The sequence below is a fragment of the Cyprinus carpio genome, chromosome B13 (genome assembly GCF_018340385.1).
Source record: "Cyprinus carpio isolate SPL01 chromosome B13, ASM1834038v1, whole genome shotgun sequence".
Lineage (NCBI taxonomy): Eukaryota > Metazoa > Chordata > Actinopteri > Cypriniformes > Cyprinidae > Cyprinus > Cyprinus carpio.
The window spans coordinates 16,138,428-16,160,580 of NC_056609.1; the positions used below are offsets into that span (position 1 = coordinate 16,138,428).

At 36.8% G+C, this 22,153-nt stretch overlaps 1 protein-coding gene across 1 annotated transcript in view; it reads right to left on the reverse strand.

Moving 5' to 3' along the window:
* LOC109100411 (DNA primase large subunit-like) overlaps nucleotides 1-22,153 on the reverse strand; it is a 63,208-nt gene that overhangs the window by 20,278 nt on the left and 20,777 nt on the right. Inside the window, exons 8-10 of the mRNA XM_042736879.1 lie at nucleotides 9,576-9,643; nucleotides 7,480-7,552; nucleotides 6,489-6,674 (exon numbers count right to left, since the gene is read on the reverse strand). Coding sequence (XP_042592813.1) covers nucleotides 6,489-6,674; nucleotides 7,480-7,552; nucleotides 9,576-9,643 — 327 coding nt within the window. The remainder of the gene's footprint in view (nucleotides 1-6,488; nucleotides 6,675-7,479; nucleotides 7,553-9,575; nucleotides 9,644-22,153) is intronic.

A 22,153-nucleotide genomic window follows, 5' to 3' on the forward strand; every position in this document is an offset into this window, starting at 1 on the left:
GCCTGTTTTAATTTTAGTTTTAGTCTAGTCGTTGTGTGAAGCTGTCATTTTAGTTTTTATTAGCTTTAGTCACGTTCATACTCTTTTTAGTCTAGTCTAGTTTTAGTCGACGAAAACTGATGACATTTTAGTCTAATTTTAGTTGACGAAAACTGATGACTTTTTAGTAATGCCATTCTATTTAACCCAGTCAATATAATAAAAGTACCTAGTTGTATAGACGAAACCAGCATTTTCTTTTAGCCAAACCCATTTCAAACAAGGTTATCTTTAAATAAAATAAATAAAAACAATAAATAAAATAAAATGAAATACAATCTGCTAATTTTTCTCCCAAAGATGAACCCCGGCTGGCCGGCCATCGCTCCCTTTCTCTGTGTCAAGGCTGATTTATACTCGACGCGTCCGCAAGTTCGCTTGGGTGAACCAGAAAATATGACGCCATCTTGGTGTTGCCGGAAGTCCGCTTTGAGTGCACGCTAACTAATTTCTTGTGGCGGAGTGCACGGCATTTTTTGTAACTTTCCACATAACTCCGCATCCGAACATACACGTCTGTGTTGCCGTTTGTGTGAAACAGAAGCAGTTTAATATGAAGTTCAAACTCCATAAGGTGAAGGGGAATTTTTTTTTTCCAAGGCTTCTTATTTGAAGTACGTTTTATTTTTATAGTATAAAATAGAATTAGAATTCATTTAGATATTAATTATACACTATTTGCTTAAAGTTGTCTTGTGCGAAATACAGCCAATAGTTTAAGATTGTTTTAAGTTTGTACCTAAAGAAATTCTTGATTCATCAACTCATTCATCACAAGACTTGTACTGGCAAATTACTTCTCACCAGTGATTCCCGACTCCTCGTCGCTCCCCTGTCGTTTCAAAGAATAGTACAGTAGCGAACGCGACAAGTATAAAAGCCTCGTCCGTTTGGGAAGTTGCGCTCGCAGTCAGCGGAGCCAGGTGAAAGTATAAATCCCGCTGAACTTTGTTTGTTGTCATCTTAATAATGCTGCGAGGAAGTAACGTCAGTAGCGTCTGCGCAGTGCGACCTGATGCAGCCCTGAAGTGAGACGCAGGAAACAGAAATACTGCAAAATAATAATAATGACTAAACGAGACGAAATAACGTTATAACATTTCATTTCGTCTCATTTTCGTTAACAAAAATGAAGAGACATTTTAGCATAGTTTTTATTTTGTAAACCACATTTAGTCTGGTTTTTATTCGTCAACAATATTGCATTATACATTTAATTATAGTCATCGTCACATGACCAGCATTTACGTTGTCTCGTCTCGTTTTCGTCACGTAATAAAGGTTCGTTGACGATGATATTTAGTCAATTTTCGTTGACGAAAGCAACACTAGCTGGTGTAAACACAAGCATTGACTGGAGTGGCAGCGATCAGCTCCGGTGGCTGCGTTGGAGCGGTGGGATGGTGTTATTGTAAATCAGGTGTTGTGTTATTTAATTAAATGCTGTAGATCTATTTGTTTTTTCTGTTGTTTTTTCATATTATTTGTTTTTTTTGGAGTGACTGACTGGCTGGATGGATGAAATGCATTGTTTGCCCACTTCTGCAGATTCATATCATTTTTTAAAAATCCCTTGTGGTCCGCCACAGGAGTGATAGTGGGCAGCAGATGGTCCATGGGCCATAGTTTGGACACCCCTGCACTAGATTGTTTGCCAAATCTGCAATGAAATGCCATTATTACAGTTTTAACTAAGATGCTACTGATTTAGTTTAAGGGTGCTTAGCACGCTCTAGCACCCCCGTAGAACCGGTCCTGCTTTTGAAGTCACAGATTTTAAATTCTTACCATTTTATTATGATATTTAAACAATAAAGGCTGTTTTGGTGCTGTTTAATGTAGAGTGAAAGATCGCTAAAGCGCCTCAATTCAAGAGAAGCAGCAGCACGAAACGCACATGAACTGATCATCTCCTCCACTTTAATACCAGTCACAGCCCAAAATAAACATGAATAAACATCCAAAGGTATGTTAAAAGAGTGCAACTTACCGAAATCTGTATCTTGTCTCAGAAAAAACATTTGTTGACTATAAACTCGTTAGTCAGCTTTAAAAATAATCTCTAGAGAGGAGCATTTTGCTAAATATATGCACCATATAACATATTCATTATAATTTTTAACTGTTCTTCAATATTTAATTTATTCTTAATTCTGTCAAGTTATGACAGTCAACATTTAAATGGTTATATTTCAAAAACGGATTGGAGTATAAATATAATTAGGTTATGTAATTGTTACTTTATTATTATAAAAACTTAACTGAGTGTAATTTAAGAGTTTGTATACAAATCAGTTCATTTTAACCTTCAATATTATACAGTAGTAGTACCACAATTGACTGATTTTTTTTTTCCTTAAGAAAATTTAGTATGCACTGTACTTGATATGTATCCAAAATAATCGATATTGATTTTTATCGAATCAAATCAAAAGTGGATTTGAATCGAGAACTTGAGTCAGAATCCAATTGAATCGTGAAATTTGTGTCAAAACACAGCCCTAATAGAACAAAAGAACAGTATTTATTTGAAATTAAAAAGAAAAAAATTTAAATGTCTTTACATGTTTGACTAATTTAATCCATCCTTGCTATTATAAAAGTTAAAATCCTGACCACAAACTTGACAGCAGTTATGTAAATGTAACATAATATAGGTTCAAATTACTTCTATTCGTTCATCCATTTTTCAAACCACTTCTTGTAGGGACATGGGGATGCTAAATCCTATCCCAACAACTCAGGCCACAGGCAGGAAAACACCCTGGACAGATGGCCGGTCCATCGCAGGGTTAAACTACTTTGGCATGCCCATCCAAATTTACTCATTCATTTCCATGCTCACTATATCTGTACTTGAATTTAGCTTCAGGGAACATGTTAAGAGCAAGGACAAAAACAAAGAATAGGGCACACAGGATATGAATATTAGATTTTTCCGCTTGACAGTGCACAGAAGTTTCAGATGGACTTGTGCCGCAGCATTTCTAACAGAACTAAATTGGCCTGGATTTTGATTTCCTGAAGGCTGGCCACTGCTAACCATTCTTGTCCTGCAAGTCCTATTTTAAGATACTGCCATGGAGGCAAGTGTGGATATTAAGCAGGAAGAACTGGAATAGCGCTTGAATACATAGCTCCAGGGCATTATATCACTAGAATATGTAATTGCTTTGCACAGGGGCACTGGTCTTTACATGTAGGGTGACGTGTCTGCTGACTTTATCTACATACTTGAAAGGGACCAAAAAGTTGGTAGAGGTCAGGGAAAAAAGCGTATCTAATGAATTTACACTTTATATATGCAATAGAAGGGTTCCAGAATTAAAAACCACACTACACTTTTCCATAAGGGAATTGATTTTTAATGATAACTTAAAGATAGACCTGTTGGGAACTCTGAGGTAGTAATCAAAGGCATATGTTTTTTTTTTTTATGAAGCAATCAGTCTACATTATTTCAACTTACTTTTTAAATAATTATGTTTAACAGCAGAATTTCTGGTGAAAACTACAATTACCCATGATTTAAAAAAGCCAACAATCAGAAAATTGCTACAAGGAATTTGTGCCAAAACAGTTCTGCAATGTCCTGGAAGCCCTATGGGAAAATATTAGTGGTCGACCGATATATCGGCAAGGCAGATATATTGGCCGATATTTGGCATTTTTTAAATATCGGCATTGGCCAATAAGTTTTAACTCAAATTTTCTGCTTGGCCAATGTATTAGAGGCGGGACATTTATTTTGACACAGTGCTCACATTTTCCCTCGTTTACTGTCGTTGTTAACAGTTCTGTCTAAATACGGTTAGAAGTGTGTCTAATAATCAGATAGAACGGTTAAACAAAGAAATTAATGTATACAATAAGTATTATAACGATTGTTTTTATATTATTAGTAATAGAAAGGCAAACATAATACTTTCTCGTTTGCCATAAGCATTAAGCAAATACGCATTTATATCTTTGACTAATGTCTGAATGACTAATGAACATTTATTTTCACAAACCTTGCAAACTTAGTCGAATCCAGCTGTGAGATCTTGTGAAGTGTGTATTTTTATCAAGCATTATCACATGTTCTCTGTGTGATGGTCGGTGCATGTGAATTGAATGCTTTAAAGTTTAAACTCATGATTTCAAATTATACTGCACTTTATGCATTTGCCCACTGTCATATTCATGTCATTTTCTCTGTGTGCTGTATGAAAAATAAGTGTTGCCCTGGTTTTATTTGAAAAATATGATTCCCAATGCATACAAACTTCCCAGAATACTGAGTGCCCTGTTGGTTACAGTATTTACTTCCTTTTTAATTATATATTTATTAAATATTTATTTCTGAAAAATACTTTGTCATCTAAAGTATAAGTATGTTTATTTTACATATTTATTTTTTAATCCATTGTCAAATAATTTAAAATTTCATAAATATTAGTTATAAAATAAATAAATTATATCGGCTATCGGCCACCCTGCTTTCCAAGATATCGGCATCGGCTGTCAAAAAACCAATATCGGTCGACCACTAAAAAATATGTCCAGAAACAAGGCTGCTGAAAAAGTGGACTGGCACTTGTATAAAGATCAAACTTATTCTAGCTATTTCTAAAGTTTTTCTTTGGTGATGGTATGAAAAAAAAAAAACTTTATTTTCTGTAAATGCCAAAAGTCAACATTATTTGTTGAACATAAACTTACCATTTAAGAATGTCAGTCTAACCTATTAAAGTCCAGCTATTTGTGGCTACTTTCTATTTTGCTTTGCAGGTGCTTGGTAATACATTTCCCATTTCCCCATCTTGTCTGTCCTCTTGATCTTCTTTCATTGCTTTTTTGAAGTAAACTGACATCTTATTTCCTCCAAAATACAAAGAGCACCATTCTGTAGCAAATGACCCAAATTTTTCACTTGTTTTGCTTTACAATGTTTTCACAGAATATTGCCCACCATTCTTCTGTGCCCATGTGAATGCAGAAATCGACAGATCCATTGCGCAGCTTATTCATTTTAGCATACTTCAGATTCTGATATTCACCTCAATTGCAGACCACTCAAAAACTCCAATGTTATTGTTAGTACCATGTTGTTATTTCTAGTACAGCTAGCACAGGCTGTGCTGTTCTTCACTCACGGTATATCTACTCATGAAAAATGCATTCACAAGAACATGACAAAAACCATTTCAGGGTATTTGTTTGCATTCAGTATGTGGGTACAATTGAATCATGTTGCCTCAATCCAAGAATTAACTGAATATTAGCTGATAATTGTATAGAAGATTTACAGTACGATTTGATTAAATTACATTATAACAAAATGCTATCCTGCACCAGTCATGAATACTTAACATCTTTTCAAAGCATCAGGCAGAGCTTCAGAGAGTTTCAGGAGATTTCCCTTGAAGTTCTGCCATTGATACAGAAAATATGCCAGTGCTTAGGAATGCTCTGTCATTTTAAATCTCTTGGACAGTCGAACACTTGTGCACAAAAGTAGATCAATTGCGTATTCAATATCTGAGCTGCTGACACAAATACAGTCTAATAAATCCTGTAATGCTTTAGGGAGAAAAAAAAAAGATGGAAATGTTTAGGCACAAATTCTGGATGGTTAGCATAACATCAGCTCGATAAAAGCAAAAGATATTCCTTATTCACGGATGAGAATAAATGAGAGTCAATATGTAAAATAAGAGAGCACCAATATATGATAAATCACAGAGTTTTTAAAATCAAATGTAAGACTTTATATAATTGTTTTTTAAGACCTGCAAAAACATAATTAATAATACCATATATAAAGGACCAGTGTGTAGGTGCATCCCTAAAAAATAATAACTAAGCAGCTACAATCCCAAAAGAAACAGGAAGACATAAAACTGGGAGTTCCAGAACAGCTGGAGCAGCATGTAATAAGTGATTTCTGAGCTGGTACTGAGCTCTCGTGAGACTGACGATTACTTCAAAAGTGTGCCCGACAGGACGGCCATTCTCAGGTAAGGATCTGAAATTCATTTGTTTCTCCTTGATTGAGCATCAGCTGGGAATGCGCATTCATTTGCGGAGCACGGAGGGAGGGAAACATAGGGCTGAGATTGGGAGTGTAATTTTCTTGTTTAATGTACCATGCGCAAAAAATAAGATCTTACATGTTCCTCTAGAATTGTAATTAAGGACACGATGGAAGGACGGCAAATTATCTCTAGCATCAAAATAAGAAAGCTGAATAACTTGGCCTTCTAATATCTTCTCTCATTCATTTGGGTGACCCTCTTAAGAGTTATTGAGGGATGAAGAAACAGAATGACATCATCAAAAAAAAAAAGCAGAACATCAAAGAATTGCTACAAACACAAAAATATACTAAAGTAACCATCTGGGGACAAAAACCTGTGGAAAACCAGGACAATGTAAGGGAGTACAAGCTGAAGATGAAGAGTTACCTTGTCTGCATCGACTTTCCCTTTGACAAACTCTGACCTCCAGAACTGCAGGGCCTGTTCCAGAGAAAGACCAATGCCCTTGAGGAAGAGGCCATACTGCATGCGCCCACCGTGCCGCAGGTGATGGTTCTCTCTCAGTGCCTTGTGGAGATGCCTCATACACAGAGGAAAGGACTTGCCCGAGAGCTGGTGGAAGCAAAGAAAAGAGAAGAGTGGTTATTAAAAATGGCTTGATTTATTAGCCACTTCTGAGGTGCAGACAGCTACAGTATCAGTTCCTTAAAAGACAAGAAACACAGAGACCAAAGGTCCACTGTAAACAACTGACACAATCACAGCCAATCAAGAAATATTTGATTTTAAATGTACTATTATGTGTGATTAGGAAAAAAACTTTTACATGAATAGTTTTATTGCACCTGGTTACAATGTGTTGAAATACTGATATAAGGGTTCAAAACAGAGGCAATTTGTTTAAATGCAAAGGCTTTAATTACAAGAGATTTCCGTGTATCCAATAATGTTCAAATAAAAGCAAAAAGTGAAGGACAAAATTTGCATGTGCTGATGAGCCACTTAATTGGCACAGCAACCGGCCCTGAGATGGCATACACCGTGCACACACACACACACACACACACACACACACACACACAAAGAAGCAGATCTTCCCACAGACAGCTTTCTTCCCTGGAAACATCTGTGCACATCCACTCCAACCACCAAAGTAGGACATGCTCAATGTCCTAGTAACTTGAGAATGCATGGAAAGGAAAATATAAAAATGTGCACAAGTCTCAAGAGCCAAATATAAAGCAAGTAGTTAAAGAAACTCTCCTGAGACCCAATTAATTTGTAGAATTCACAATAAATCCTATGCAGCACAAATAATGATTTAAATAAATAATTTGATAAAAAAATACTCCTTTGCTTACATATAGCATTTTAAAGAATTAATATAACTCTTCCAAAAACTTTAGTTGTTACTTACCGCATCAATCTGCTCAAGAGAAATTTTCCCGATGTTCTTCTGAATGCTGTAGTCCTGACCCACATAGGCATGGCTACAACAAAAGAATAAAGGAACAAATGATGAGAGCCAATCACAGTGAAGAGAAATCACAAGGTCAGAGTAGAACACAGTCTAACAGGTAAGTTATTCAAATGCATTCCTGCTTTCTGGTGGAGGAACAAAACACTGCAAGTAGAGCGCATACCTTGAAACAATACAGATTCTGCAAGATGCAGACCTGATATATTCTTAGCAATGCCACATTCTTTAGAAAATATCTAACTTGGAGGCAATTTTAGACCGTGAAGTAGGGTTTTTTTGGGGGGCACACTAAAGTTTTAGTTCACTAAAGCAACTTTTATATAATTTGTTGCACATTTTCCTCAAAGATGGTTATGCCCGGATCTCACATTCATAATATACAGTGGAAGAAAAAGTCCAAAAGACCATTGTATCCCTAACAAATTCACCCTCTACTCTGGACCAAATTTAGGAAACAAGACACAAATATTGGTTTAGATTGTTGCCCGGATTTAAAAAAAAAAAAAGTGTGCAAGAATAAAGATTGTTGCATAAGATATTTTTGCAAATGGAGAAAGAAGTGTTTTTTTTTTTTTTTTTTAACTGGAACACATACACTACCACTCAAACTTGTATACTTTCAGAAAGAATGAATTACATTGATCAAGTATGACACAAAAGACTTGTAATTTTTACAAAATATGTATTTATATTTCAAAGAAATTCTGTTCTTTTGAAATTTCTATTCATCAAAAAAATTTAAGTAACAATAAGACAGTAAGTAATAATAAGAAATATAACTTGAACACCACATCAGCATATTAGAATGATTTCTTAAGAATCATGTGACACTGGAAGACTGGAGTGATGGCAGCTGAAATGGCTTTGCTATCACGGAAATGAATTACATTTTAACATATTAAAATTGAACAGTTATTTTAAATTGTAATAGGCCTAATTCTCCACAATATTACAGTTTTAATGTATTTATTTTTGAACATTAGCATTTATTTTGACAATACTGGGGACAAAAATAGTAATTTTTATTATAGTTATTACTCCCATTAATTCTCACAGCGTAAACAGAAAAAAGTAAATGTCAATAGTGCAGCCCTGTTATATCACAAAGCCACAGACTGTTCTACTGAATCCACTGACATCAAGTAACAGAAGTGTTATACTACACAACAAATACTACACAACATTTTCATGAGAAGCTCGTACAAAAATGGGACTGGTGCAAAGAAGCAGATTCCTTTTGGTCTGGTTCCACCAAACAGTGCCACATCCGCTGTGGCCATGTGTGTGATGGTATTAATAATTAAGCATTTCCAGGCCCTGTTCTCCCATTCCTCTACACTCCCTCACTGTTCCACTCCACGCCGGCCTTTCACGCCCTCTTATCTGGCATGCCCAGTGCTGACAGAAAGTGAAAGAGTCTACTAGCCAATCCTCCACAGCCACAACTGTCCCCTCTAAAGACACATCCAATTAAAATGCTCTCTTTCAGAGTCCATCAAAAAGCAAATGAATTGACTGCTGGGAATGCTGCCATTGTTCCCCTTCACTGCAAGCAAGTGGGGGGACACAGTCGTCCGTGCATGCAGAGTGGCCAATGGCTGAGAGGCCCAGCTTTAATCTACACTGGTATACCCCCTGGGCTGCAGCCAAAACACAAGGCCAGGTTCACACATGGAGGACCCTTGGCGCATCATAATGGGACTGTGCCAAGAGCATTAATGAAAGAGACTGAATGAAAGCGCGTGTGAGAGATAAAGGAAAGCAGTCAGAGTCACTTTGGGTACCGGCTGGCCTCAAGTGGATTGTTTGATCCGTCCTCAGTAGGCTAAGAAAACTGCAAACAACAACTAAGGATTATTGTATGAATGTTTTTCCTACTATTTTTTAAGAAACAAAATAGAAAAGTCCCATGTGGATATGTCTGAATAAAACACCTGGCTTTCATAAAGCTGCTGTAATGATCACAATGTAATAATAAAAAATGTAGAATATAGTTTTACGTAACAAGAGATTAACACAAAATCATCAATTACCTGAGGTGGCTCAAAAGAGGCTGGAGTCGTTCATCAGACTGTACCGCTGGCAGGGATCGTGCAGTCATCTAGAAGGGAAAAAAAAAATGTAAAATGTGTTAAGGGTCAGAGGTTAAAGTAATTCTTACAGCAGTGCAGTAAAGATAAATTCAAAAGGTCAATAACTTGAGCATGAACTGTGAATTTATCCAAACAGAATAATGAATAATTTTCCTGGGGTAAGAAAAGGTACCCAATGAGCTGAAAGTCTTTTAGATGGCCAAAAGCTACATAATAGAAACATTACTTACAAACCAAATGATAAACACAAAAGAAAAAAAAGTGTTTAGTAGTTGAAATAGTGTCAAAACACATTTCAGTTTTTTTCAGTAAATAATGTTTTTAAATATCTTCAGCACAAGATCATAAATCAACGCTGGTGCTGAAGTGGCAGGATATCTGTTAACTGAAGCAAAACGGAGACAATGATGTAGAGACGCGGAGGTCTGAGGATGATCAAGCTATCGAGATGCTGACAAACTGCAGCGTAGGCAGCAAACTTTCCAGTCCAATGACCACTGACACACAACCTTTAAAACTAGATCATCCACAGTCCCACTCCTCAACAATGTTTCATTAAAACAAATGCATCAATTATCAGTGATGACATTCATGGATTTAGAGGAATAAAAAGGATAAAAGCTCAGCAGTGCAAAAAAATAAGTAATAAACATTTCTCAAATAAAAATAAGAGCACCAAGACTTCGGGTGTTTTCACACTTGGGTCTTTTTTAAAAGAACCAAACCCAGACCCCTTTAAGTGGACCAAGTGAAAAAGGGCCCAGTTTTCTTTATGTTCACTGTCCTTGTTCCTGAAAGAGGAGTCAGATCCTTTTTTGGTCCACTTGAAGAGTAATGGTGTCTCAGAACTCTTTGTGTTCAGACTGTTGCTTTTTGGGTCTAATCCAGTTCAGAGTTTGATGGCTGACCCTATGGCCTCCAAAATTATATCCTATTCACTTACAATGTATGTGCCTCACTAACCAAGAGACTTGTTTTTAAAGATAGTTGTAGTTGTGTTGTTAGTATTATTTTGTAAAACAATATTGCTACAAATAGCCTACTGTTGAATGAGCTTATACCTTTGAACATGGAATATTTCACTAAGTTTGTCTTTTGCACCTTTGTAAAAAGAAAAAAAAAAAACATTTATTTTAAACTGTTTTCCTTGTTTATATAATCATGTTTATTTTATAGCACACTGACAACATTGTGGGAAAAAAATACGAAAAATAAAATAAATAAAAGAAAATATATTAAACTGCTTTAAATTTTTCAGGTACAGTAGGTATCCTTAAAAGCAGCATTCAAGTATGGAACAATCAAATGTAAAAAAAAAAAAAAAAAACCTGAATATTATTCATAGTATGAATAATATAAGATTCTACTGATCATCTTATTAGGCTGTTGTACTAGAACTACAGTAAAGCACAGATCAGTATTGAAAAACATGCAATTTTTTCCCCAGATGTTTACATTCGATTGAGACAAAACCAACTGTGTTTATGTGAACTATGGGTGTTTTTGACAGTTTAAACATAATAAATGCTGCTCAAACTAATAGTGTAGTTTAGTACCCCCGCCGGGATGTGCATGCTCGTAGAACCGTATATCAAAAATGATAAGGCGCACAACTGCATCTCTCTTGCGGTTAAAATTAAAATAAACGAGTGTACATTGTGAGCTAATAATATGTAGAGATCTGACAGAAAATGCAGCCATTATGAACAGCTGATTTGTACGGAGACATCCGATGACCAAACTACAACGGAATTCGCGAATGAAAAAAAATCAAGTGAGCCCGGGCTGATTTGTGTTCATAATGCACGATTTTAGCGAACCGTACCATTAGCCGAAAGCAAACCGTACTCAGACCACCTCCCAAGATGGTCTTGGTTTGGTCCGCTTCCGAGGGGTCTGAGATCGTTTGGAGTGTTCACATATGGGCCAAAAAGCACCGCGCTCAGACCTCTGAAAAGGACCAAGTGTGAAATTCATTCTATCCATTTATCTATCTGTATCTATCTATCTATCTATCTATCTATCTGTCTATGGTAATTATCTCTAGCACTGCAAAAAAATAAAATAATAATTTCTAGTATTGCTAAATTTTTTCTTTTTATTTTATTTGAATTTACTTGTTTAACCACATTAATTTATTTTTGGGCTGATTATCTCTGTTGGAGGACCAGACTGAAAACTTAGATACATTTTAAAATGCTTAGAAAAATTCTCATTGGCTATCATTGAATGAGAGTATTTCAAAAAATTGTTTTTATAAAAACTAATCAATAATGCTTTGGTCATATACCATAATTGCTCAACAAAAGTGTATTTATAGTCCTCAAAGAATTAAAGCTGTATAAAAATCACTAGCAAAAAAAGAATAATATTAAATAATAATAAATATATATATAGATTTTTTTTTTGTCACAAATGTGCCCAAAATCATGTGTAAATATTTTTTGGTGGAGCCCTGAACTTCTTGCTCAGAGAACACCCTTCAGTGCAAAAAAAAAAAGAAAAAAAAAGTGATTAATCGAAATGAACAGACTATAAGACATAACCAAGACAGACCATGTTGCACCGTCACCGTTTCTAGACCTTAATATCGTAAAGGGTGACTTGATATTTTTGTAGAATTCCAGCACTGAGAATAATATTATGAAAAATCCAGGAAAGTACTCGTTAGCTTTGTATTTGTCTTTTCCTGTGCAATTGTGACTCTTCTGAAAATCAAATAGAGTGAACAAACAAACTCCATAAAGGAGACTTTGAGGAATAATTTCATTCTTTTGTATTATCAAGTGAAACCCAACTACATATCATCAGAGATAAAAGCTCAACACAAAGTCTTTGTCAGATGGGAAGCAGCTTTCAATTTCATGCTCATTTAATGAGACACTCCCAGTAATGTCTCCTATCTGTCCTCCATGGCCATGAGAAGCCATTACAGCAACACACATCAGCCACGATGGCTCACTAACGGCAGAAAAAACAAGGCACAGTCATTACGCAACAACAGCCATGTTGGTGGTCCAGATAATTGGCAGGAAATAGAAGTCAGAAGCAGGACGGTGGCATAGAGGGCCGGCCTGCTGAGGGTCAGTGTGCAGCACTGTGGAGAGCCGACAGAGAGATGAGGAACATGGTGGCGGTGGCCCTGAGCCAGGTCACTTTTGTCCATTCCTGAGCATGACAATCCCTTTCAGTTGAGCCTGTCAGGCACATAAGACAGGGGTGCTCCGATTAGGATTTTTGAAGCTGATCACCGATTACAGATAGCAGTATCTGCCGATACCGGTCTTTTTAAAGCCTTCTTTTTATCATTTAGAACCATTTATAGTGATACTCCAATCAGGATTTTTAGACATTTATTCAGGGCCTGAATTTCATTTTTTGATGGGGGGGGGGGGGGGGGGGGGGGGGGGGGGGGGGGGGGGGGTTTCCTCTTTTAGGTGACTCTTGTGAGAGGGGAAGCAGCACAGACTGTGCTTTCACAGAGGAGTACGCTAATGATCCATGGCTGGTAATGCCTTTTCAGCATTGCAAATCTGTTTTTTTTTTTTTTTTACACAGTACAGTCATACAAACTTTCACAGACATGTTTAAACACAATAAATATAAGTAAATATTATTCAATGCTTTTTACTTTTGCATTTACTTCTAGATTTATATATTAAGTTGCTCAAGCAATTGGCAAAACATTTTAACTTCTTACGTTATCACAAACTTACCATTGACATAAATAGTCAGCTCTACTGCCCTTTCTTTTACAATCAATTCTTTATTCAATCCGTTAACATGAGCGCAGTAAAAATACCCACCACGTATGCACTGCAAATGGCATGAGTGTACGGTCTCCAGGAGAGCATGCAAGCGCTGAATGGTTAAACATTGGCAAGAATTAAAAATAAATGCAATTTATAAACTTTAGTGACGATGTGACACTGTCTCGACTGTGCAAGTGACAATTCCTGTGTCAACTGTGCACCATGCAGCTCGCTTATAGACAGACGTGATGTGTGGTGATTTGAAGGCATTTGCATATTTTGAGAGAGAAAGCGTGAGAGCGCGCACGCTGTGATTTCACCCGCGCTGGACAGAGTCTGAGAAGGTGCCCCTGCATGTCATGCCAAACCTCTCACGGCAACGTCATCAGCTTGAGATCGTTTTTTTGAGATCGACCTTTTAGAGAACGGTGATCAATCATCCCAACGTGATTATCAGCCAATAGTTATCGGTAGCCGATCAATCGGAGCACCCCTAACATAAGACACTGATAGGACGCTAGATTGGAGCCTGATGTGATTTTCACAAGGTCACACTCATCTCATTACTACTGCAACTCAAAGCAATCCCATGGGTAAAGACAGGTAAGTACATTAAAACTTTTACGTGCTGATATACATATGCAGTGCAACCAATAGTGTACCTTAAAGTTAATTTAAACTAGGGCTGTGCAATTAATCACATTCGATTGTCATGCGCATCTCGTCAGTAAAGCCGGTCCCATGATTAGTAGTAAATAAGCATTACCTGCTTTTAGATTGAGCGGCTTTCACTACCCAGAAGTATTTCACTGACAATTAGGCAAAATCGCCCTCGATTTCGAATGCGTTATCGCCTAGTTTGTCAGTGAACTACAGCTGAACATATTTTTCTCTCAACACCATGTCCAAACCGGACGACACGCCACGACAAAAATACAATAGAACGTATTATGCTGTCTACCCTGGATGTGGCGCGGTGCGACGCGACTAATTCCCGACAGTAAACTGCTGCTGTGTTCTATTTATGACGCACTGACACAAATTTCAAATGGTTTTCAAAGGTCACTTTGTCACATCCAGTGTAGACAGACTTAAGCTGTTGCAGCGCGAGTGGACTCAAACAGCGGAGCAGCACAAGCAGACTCAAACAGAAACAAAGGACACAAGGTGTGTTTATCGATAGATTGTTAGAATATCTGTATCTGTGCAGTTCTTTGTCATAAATACAGTTTACAAAAGGTCACGAGGGAGCAATCGGTTTCCCATCTACTGTAAAGTTTCCGCTCCGTTCACCGCTCATCACATCACAGCTGTTTCCTCCAGCGACAATCTAGCCCTTAACACATATGAACACATACTGCTGTGTGTGTGCACTTTGGATGGGTTAAATGCAAAGCAAGAATTCTGAGTATGGGTCACCATACCTGGCTGTATGTCACTTCAATTTTTTAATTATATTTATTTAAATATACTTAATTTAATTATACGTACTTTATACATACACTACTGTGCAAAAGTCTTCGGCAAGTTAGTATTTTCATCCCAAAGAATGGTGTTCGGTCAGTTATTTATATCTTTTGCTGTAGTGTGTCAGTAGAAATAGTACTGTACTTTACAAACGACATTGTTGCTACTTTATAAAGAATGACCATACAGTCATTCACAGAACTGATTAAAGACAATGACAGACAGCACTCATTTTAACTTAATATCAGAGTGATTGACAGAGATAATTTTGAATGTTTATGTGTGGTTTTGTATTAAACAATGACCCAGATCATGAAATACATTTATTAGCCTTAAAGTAAGGGAAGCACAACTTGGGGAATGAGAGCATCCAAGGAGCGTGTGAAAGTTGTGGATTTATTTTAAATATTTTTAATGTTCTTTAAATGTTATCCATAGTTTTTTGTGGCTCCTTTTTTTTTTTTTAAGTATCGGTTCAAGCACCGGAACTGTTTTAAAAGTATCGAAATGGCACCGGTATCGTAAAAAACCCAATCGATACCCAACCCTAGTTAACAGATCAATGAGGGGGCAGCGTTTCCAGTGTTGCCCATATACCACACCATGTTACTGCACAGTAGGGCTATTGAAAACAGAAACAATACTGTACTACATGTTTCCTGTCGGCTTGATTTTTTATTGGACTTTGCTGCTTCGATGAGCTTGAACAGTAAAGCCCTGGCCAATTTTCACATCAGACGTGGACCGGGCCTCTGGCCTGTATTAGGCTTCTCCTTATTTTTATATTTTATATTAAAAAAAATTGCCGCGCTAATGGAAACAACACAAGACTATAACAACTGTCAAGAGCGGCTCGATGGTGTTTAGTGTCCAGCAGCAGCAGCAGAATGTAGGGTAAGTGCCGTCAGCGTAGCTAAACAGTTCTGCGTTCAAATGCTCGCAATAGGCTTAAGCTTGCCACAAAGCACCAGCAAAAGTAATTACCATGAATATCAGGGGGAAATATTAAGGAGATTTTGAATTATTTACTAATAAACTAGTGTTTTCTGAGTCTGTGTCACAAGGATGAAGTTGCCGATCCTGACTCGCCATCTCATTAGACGCGTTTTTAGAGACAAGTTTCCATTTTACAGATTATGATGAAAGAGTTTTTTGTTTTTGATTTGTTTTATTTTGTTAAAGGGATAGTTCACCCAAAAAGGAAAATTTAATGTTTATCTGCTTATCCCCAGGGCATCCAAAATGTAGATGACAAAAAGATCGATCTGAGCAAGAAACGGAACAGTATTTATATCGTTTTTTTTACTTCTGATGCACTTCAATGCCTGAACTGTCTTGACTGTACTGAGCGCATCCTTTGGCTCAAGCTAGATTAAATTGATTATTACGTTTTGAATATGGATATTATTCTTACAAAAATGCATCGACTCACTACCTTTGTTCACCCCCCGGAACCGTGTTAGACACTTCTTTTTTTTTAATAATGGATGGATGCTTTTTATTTCACTTCTTTTGGACTGAAGCACTGCAACACCCGCTGAGTGCCATTAAACAGCTTGAAAGATCAAAGACAATTTTTAATATAACTCCGACTGGATTCGTCTGAAAGAAGAAAGTCATATACACATAGGATGCCTTGAGGGTGAGTAATTTATGGCCTAATTTTCATTTTTGGGTTAACTAACTTTTTAATGAACGGCAAATGAGTGGAGAGTTGAGCAGAGCACAGACGCATAGAGCGGTATAATACGCAGAGCATCACAACATGTGAAAGTGAAACCTGAGCAGTGAACAAATTTTTGTCAGCTGCAATTTTAGTGCATCGTTAATTATTGACAACATCAGAAATGGATATTATATAATGGGTGCTTTTTTGAACATTTTAGCAATTTAAAATTATTAAAAAATGATTTTTTACACGGCACCCCAGTTGGGAAACACTGCATTAAGTCATATGAGATCAAATGACTACTCGACAACAAAAATATCTGTTTACAATTTTTTCTTGTTGACAATGTCGATAATGTCAAATAATCTTTTCAGCTCTAACTGGAGTGTAGCTTTTAAGTAGTTCACAACTAAATGCTATTTAAAGTAAATATTAAAGTAAACAGTTAGTAATAGTGAACAAAATAATAAATTAAGAACCAGAAACGTCTGGCAGCAGGTCTATGAGGCAAATGAGTTTACAATGACTTCACCAAAACAGGCACTAAAAACATGCAATTTAGCTTAAAAAAAAAAAAAACAATTATACACACACACACACACACACACACACACACACACACACACACACACACACACACACACACACACACATATATTAAAATATTTTTACACACAAAATAACATGTACAATTAGGCCATACTCAAACCAACATGTGGTTTATGAATGTTCTTGGTACCAAGGGAAACCGTAAGATTCACTAATATTTTATTTCACAGCCAAACATATGCTTAGCATCTTTCTGTCTGGATTAAAACAGTCATTAGTTATAGTGTTGCTATAATAACAAAAAAAATGCACAGGAATTTCTCCATGAAGAGATAATTGCAGCATCTCTATCTTCTTTGAAGGGGATTCTTAATAGTTACATGGAAATCGAGACATTCCAAAGAGTAAAATTCATGTCAGTCCCCTTAAAACTAGAACCTAATTTGTTCATTTTCTGTTACTTGACTCTAACAAATCAGAAACGCAGTGTGTACAAATTAAACACTTTGTGGAGAGTATGGCGAGACTTCCTTTTTAACTGATTATCATGTTGGTTGCTTAAGACACATGACTAGGGAACAGATGTCGCAAAAAATATGCTTGCTGAGACAAATAAGGGAGAATTGGAAAGACAACTCCCCCATCAGGACGAAACAAGTAATGCAAGGACATCCTTACACTCCAGCTGAGCAAATTCTGTACAGTGTGTCCTTTCATACAGAAACAGAGCATATCTGTTAACTTTCCATTTATGTTTGGATACAACATCACCGGCTGACAGGCTGCTGAGACAGAAAAGAAACTGATCAAACATGCCAACTTGAAGCTTTAAGCTTGATATGAAAATGAATTTACTTCAGCTGGTGTCACTTCAGAGATAAGCAGAAAAGAGCAAAGCAATGACTCTGTAGGCACGTCTATATTATGCATACTGCAGTACATTCACCCAATGTCATGTTTTGAACAAACCTTAAAAGAAACATTCGTTCAAGGTAGGAATGTCAAGAGAAAAACACACACACACACACACACACACACAGAATCTTTTTAAACGCTTCAAATTTAATAACCATGCATTAAACACTATGACAATCATTTTAGTTTTATTTTAAATTATTAAAAAAATACTAAGCACCACAACTGTTTTCAACAGAACAAACAAAAACAGCTTTGCCAAATTCAGCTATGCCATTGCCTTCACATGAATAAATTAAATTTGATTTATTTACATAAATAAATCTTTAAAGGGAGAGTTCACCCAAAAATGAAAATTCTGCCATTAATTACTCACCCTCCTGTCATTCCAAACCTTTAAGTCCTTCGTTCATCTTCGGAAAGCAAATTAGGATATTTTTCTTGAAATCCGAGAGCTTTTTGACCCTGCATGGACAGCAACACAACTGAAATATTCAAGGCTGAGAAAGGTAGTAGGAGACCGTTAAAATAGTAAATGTGACATCAGTGGTTTAACCATCATTTTATGAAGATACGGGAATACTTTTTGTGCGAAAAAAGAAAACAAAAATAACTTTATTCAACAATTTCTTATCTTCTGTGTCAGTCTTCAACACGCATTCACAAGAGTACCATGATGCACATTTCTGGACCTTGAATGTGGTAATTGTGTTGCTGTCTTTGCAGGGTCAGAAAGCTCTATTTCATCCAAAATATCTTAATTTGTATTCTAAAGATGAATGAAGATCTTATGAGTTTAGAACAACATGAGGGTGAGTTATAATAACAGGATTTTCATTTTTGGATGAACTATCCCTTTAAATAGAGAACAGTTCTATACCATTTTTACTGTATTTTAATAAAATAGGTTGTATCAAAACCTCAAATACAATTGTTGTTCACCAATAGAAAAATAAAAACAGCTTTTTTTCTAAACAATCTTCCCCTCAGAACATGTCATACTGACTCGAGCTGGCAACAGAAAACATGTGAAATTGTCCAGACAGGAAAATCTAATGAGCGGACTGGTCCAGATGGTGATTCAACTGTGATGAAACATACAAGAAATAATTTAGAGGCATGCTTGTCAGGGACTTTAACTCCTAGATAGCCCTTGCGCACACTGCTAGAGGCTATGAAAAATGGCGAGAAGACGATGAAGCTAATTGGCATCATTGAGGTCCTACGGAGGCTTATTGGACTCTCTGAGGAATGGCAGGCACTCTAGATTTTGCTTGTTAGCAAAAGCGCCAACAGCTTAGTCCATCTCTATGCGAAAGGAGTCTGGTGATCTTTAGTAGAAGAAAGGTACAGTCACCACACTGCATTATGAGCACAAGAGGCCAATCTAACGAGATTAGCAGTGTGTACAGCGCATACTGATATACTGAGCAGAGCAGATTTTGTTGACGTAAAGATCACTGATGAGAATATACACACACACACATATATATATATATATATATATATATATATATATTTATTTATACAACAGTTCTTTCTGGACCTCGAACCTATTTGGCTGATAATAGTTCGATATTAAAGTGATAACAGAGCTCCTTCGACTGGTTCACCGCTTGTATCATGTATTACTCTGCTTGCCATATTTCTCACAGTGAGTGTAATGGCCAAATGCACTATAATTAAAGAATAATACTATTTTTGTGTCACAGAATGTAGTTTTAAAAGATGTTTAGTTGAGAATGTACTTGTTTAGACTTCAATATGCGGTTTGTTAATAAAGTTAACGTCAATATTATTATTCAGTATATAATATTTAATATAAATAATAGTAGTATTTAGTATTAGAATATTATTCGAATAGTATTATAAACTGTGTGTGTGTTCATGATGGTGATTTTAGTGTCATTATTCCGCCTTAAGACTTTTAATTTGAAGAAAATTAAAGTGCGATTTTGAACAAGGAAGTTTTTGATTGTTTGTTTTTTTCAAAAAGCTTGTATGCAGCCAACAAATGCACCAAGCAGCACTGTCCTCAGGAATTACCTTATTTTTATACACACACACACACACACACACACACACACACACACACACGCACGCACACCGGCCAATTTATTAGGTACACCTATTCAATTGCTTGGTAACACAAATTACTAATCAGCCAATCACATGGCAGCAACTCAATGCATTTACGCATCTATATGTGGTGAAGACGACTTGCTGAAGTTCAAACTGAGAATTAGAATGGGGAAGAAAGGGGATTTAAGTGACTTTCAACGTGGAATGGTTGTTGGTGCCAGACGGGCTGGTCTGAGTATATCAAAAACTGCTGATCTACTGGGATTTTCACGCACAACCATCTCTAGGGTTTACAGAGAATGGTCCAAAAAAAGAGAAAATATCTAGTGAGTGGCAGTTGTGTGGACGAAAATGCCTTGTTGATGTCAGAGGTCAGAGATGAATGGGCAGACTGGGTAGAGATAATAGAATGGCAACAGTAACTCAAATAACCACTCATTACAACCAAGGTATGCAGAATACCATTCTTCTGCTGTCTACTTCCAGCAGGATAATGCACCATGTCACAAAGCTCAAATCATCTCAGACTGGTTTCTTGAACATGACAATAAGTTCACTTTACTCAAATGGCCTCCACAGTCACCAGATCTCAATCCAATAGAGCAGTTTTGGGATGTGGTGGAACGGGAGATTCGATCATGGATGTGCAGCCGACAAATCTGCAGCAACTGCATGATGCTATCATGTCAATATAGACCAAAATCTCTGAGGAATGTTTCCAACACCTTGTTGAATCTATGCCACGAAGAATTAGGGCAGTTCTGAAGGCAAAGGGGGGTCCAATCCGGTACTAGCAAGGTGCACCTAATAAAGTGGGCAGTGAGTGTATATACACACACACATACACACACTTCATACTCATATTAAATTCTGCTTTCGGTTTAAAGGGGAGCATTTGGACGACTGCCATTTCATAAGCAGCTTACAAAAATACATTACTGAGAGTAGAAACTCAGAGCGAACCTTATGAAAGAATCACATGGTTCAGCACATGAGAGAATGGCTTAATTTTCGTGTCCTAAATGTCTTTATGTGGCACAGAAGACCATGGAGAAGACAAACCTCTCAAAATCCATAAGCCCGCAACAACAATAATGTTTATGTGAACGTCCAGCAGCTCTGAGCAACCTGGAAGCTGCTTAAATCCTGAACAACCATGCTCCGAGCTTTAAATGTTTGGATCTGATGATAACATATTGAGCAGACCTTTCCGCGTGTTCCTGAAGATGGATCTGTGTAAAGCCGTAAATCAGAAAGCCCACTGTTGCCTTCATAAATCCCCGGATAGGCCATATTGAGTGCTGGATTAGCATAGTCTGGAACGAGGCTGCAAAAGTCATCTCCCCTTTGTTGGTGGAGACATCAGCATCTTGATAAGCAATCAGCAATACCGAAACCGACAAGATTAACTGGAACCACTGAGGGGAATCTGCCCAACAAAGATACAGAGATGCAGGATGCATGTCTAACACGAGGCCAATAGTGTGCAGCTTATAAGAGGAAGAATTTTTAAAACAAACAAAATAAATTATGCATTGTTGCACTGTACATTCCTACAACAAGCTTAGCTTTTATTTGCCAGAAAACAAGTTTAGCTTTTATTTTCCTTTGCTAAAAATTTTATTAAAAAAAAACTTAAATGTTTGTTTTTCCCCTTTGGCATATCAGACAACTTACAGATTCATCATCATTACATTGTAATAGGTCATACAAACACACACAGACAAAAAATGTATATAGCTTGTATCAAAATATAACACTGTGGCTGTGTAATACTTTAAAATGCAGCATTTGTCTTAGTACGTGCACTCTTAATATATGGTCACATCAGTGTTTTTTTTTTTTCAGTTAAGGCAAAAATTTCAAGTGTGTTACCAAATAGTGGGGGTGTGCGATATGACGATTTTTGATCGTGAACAATAAAAATGTCTCCACGATCTGCTTTTGAATAAATATCATAGTATCGTGCTACAGCGCACATTCTATCAGCTGCAGTTCTGACGCCTCTGCCTCAATATACTGTACAACACCAAATTCATTCACATCAAATATTAACTCAGCAGAGTTACACACACGGGACATAG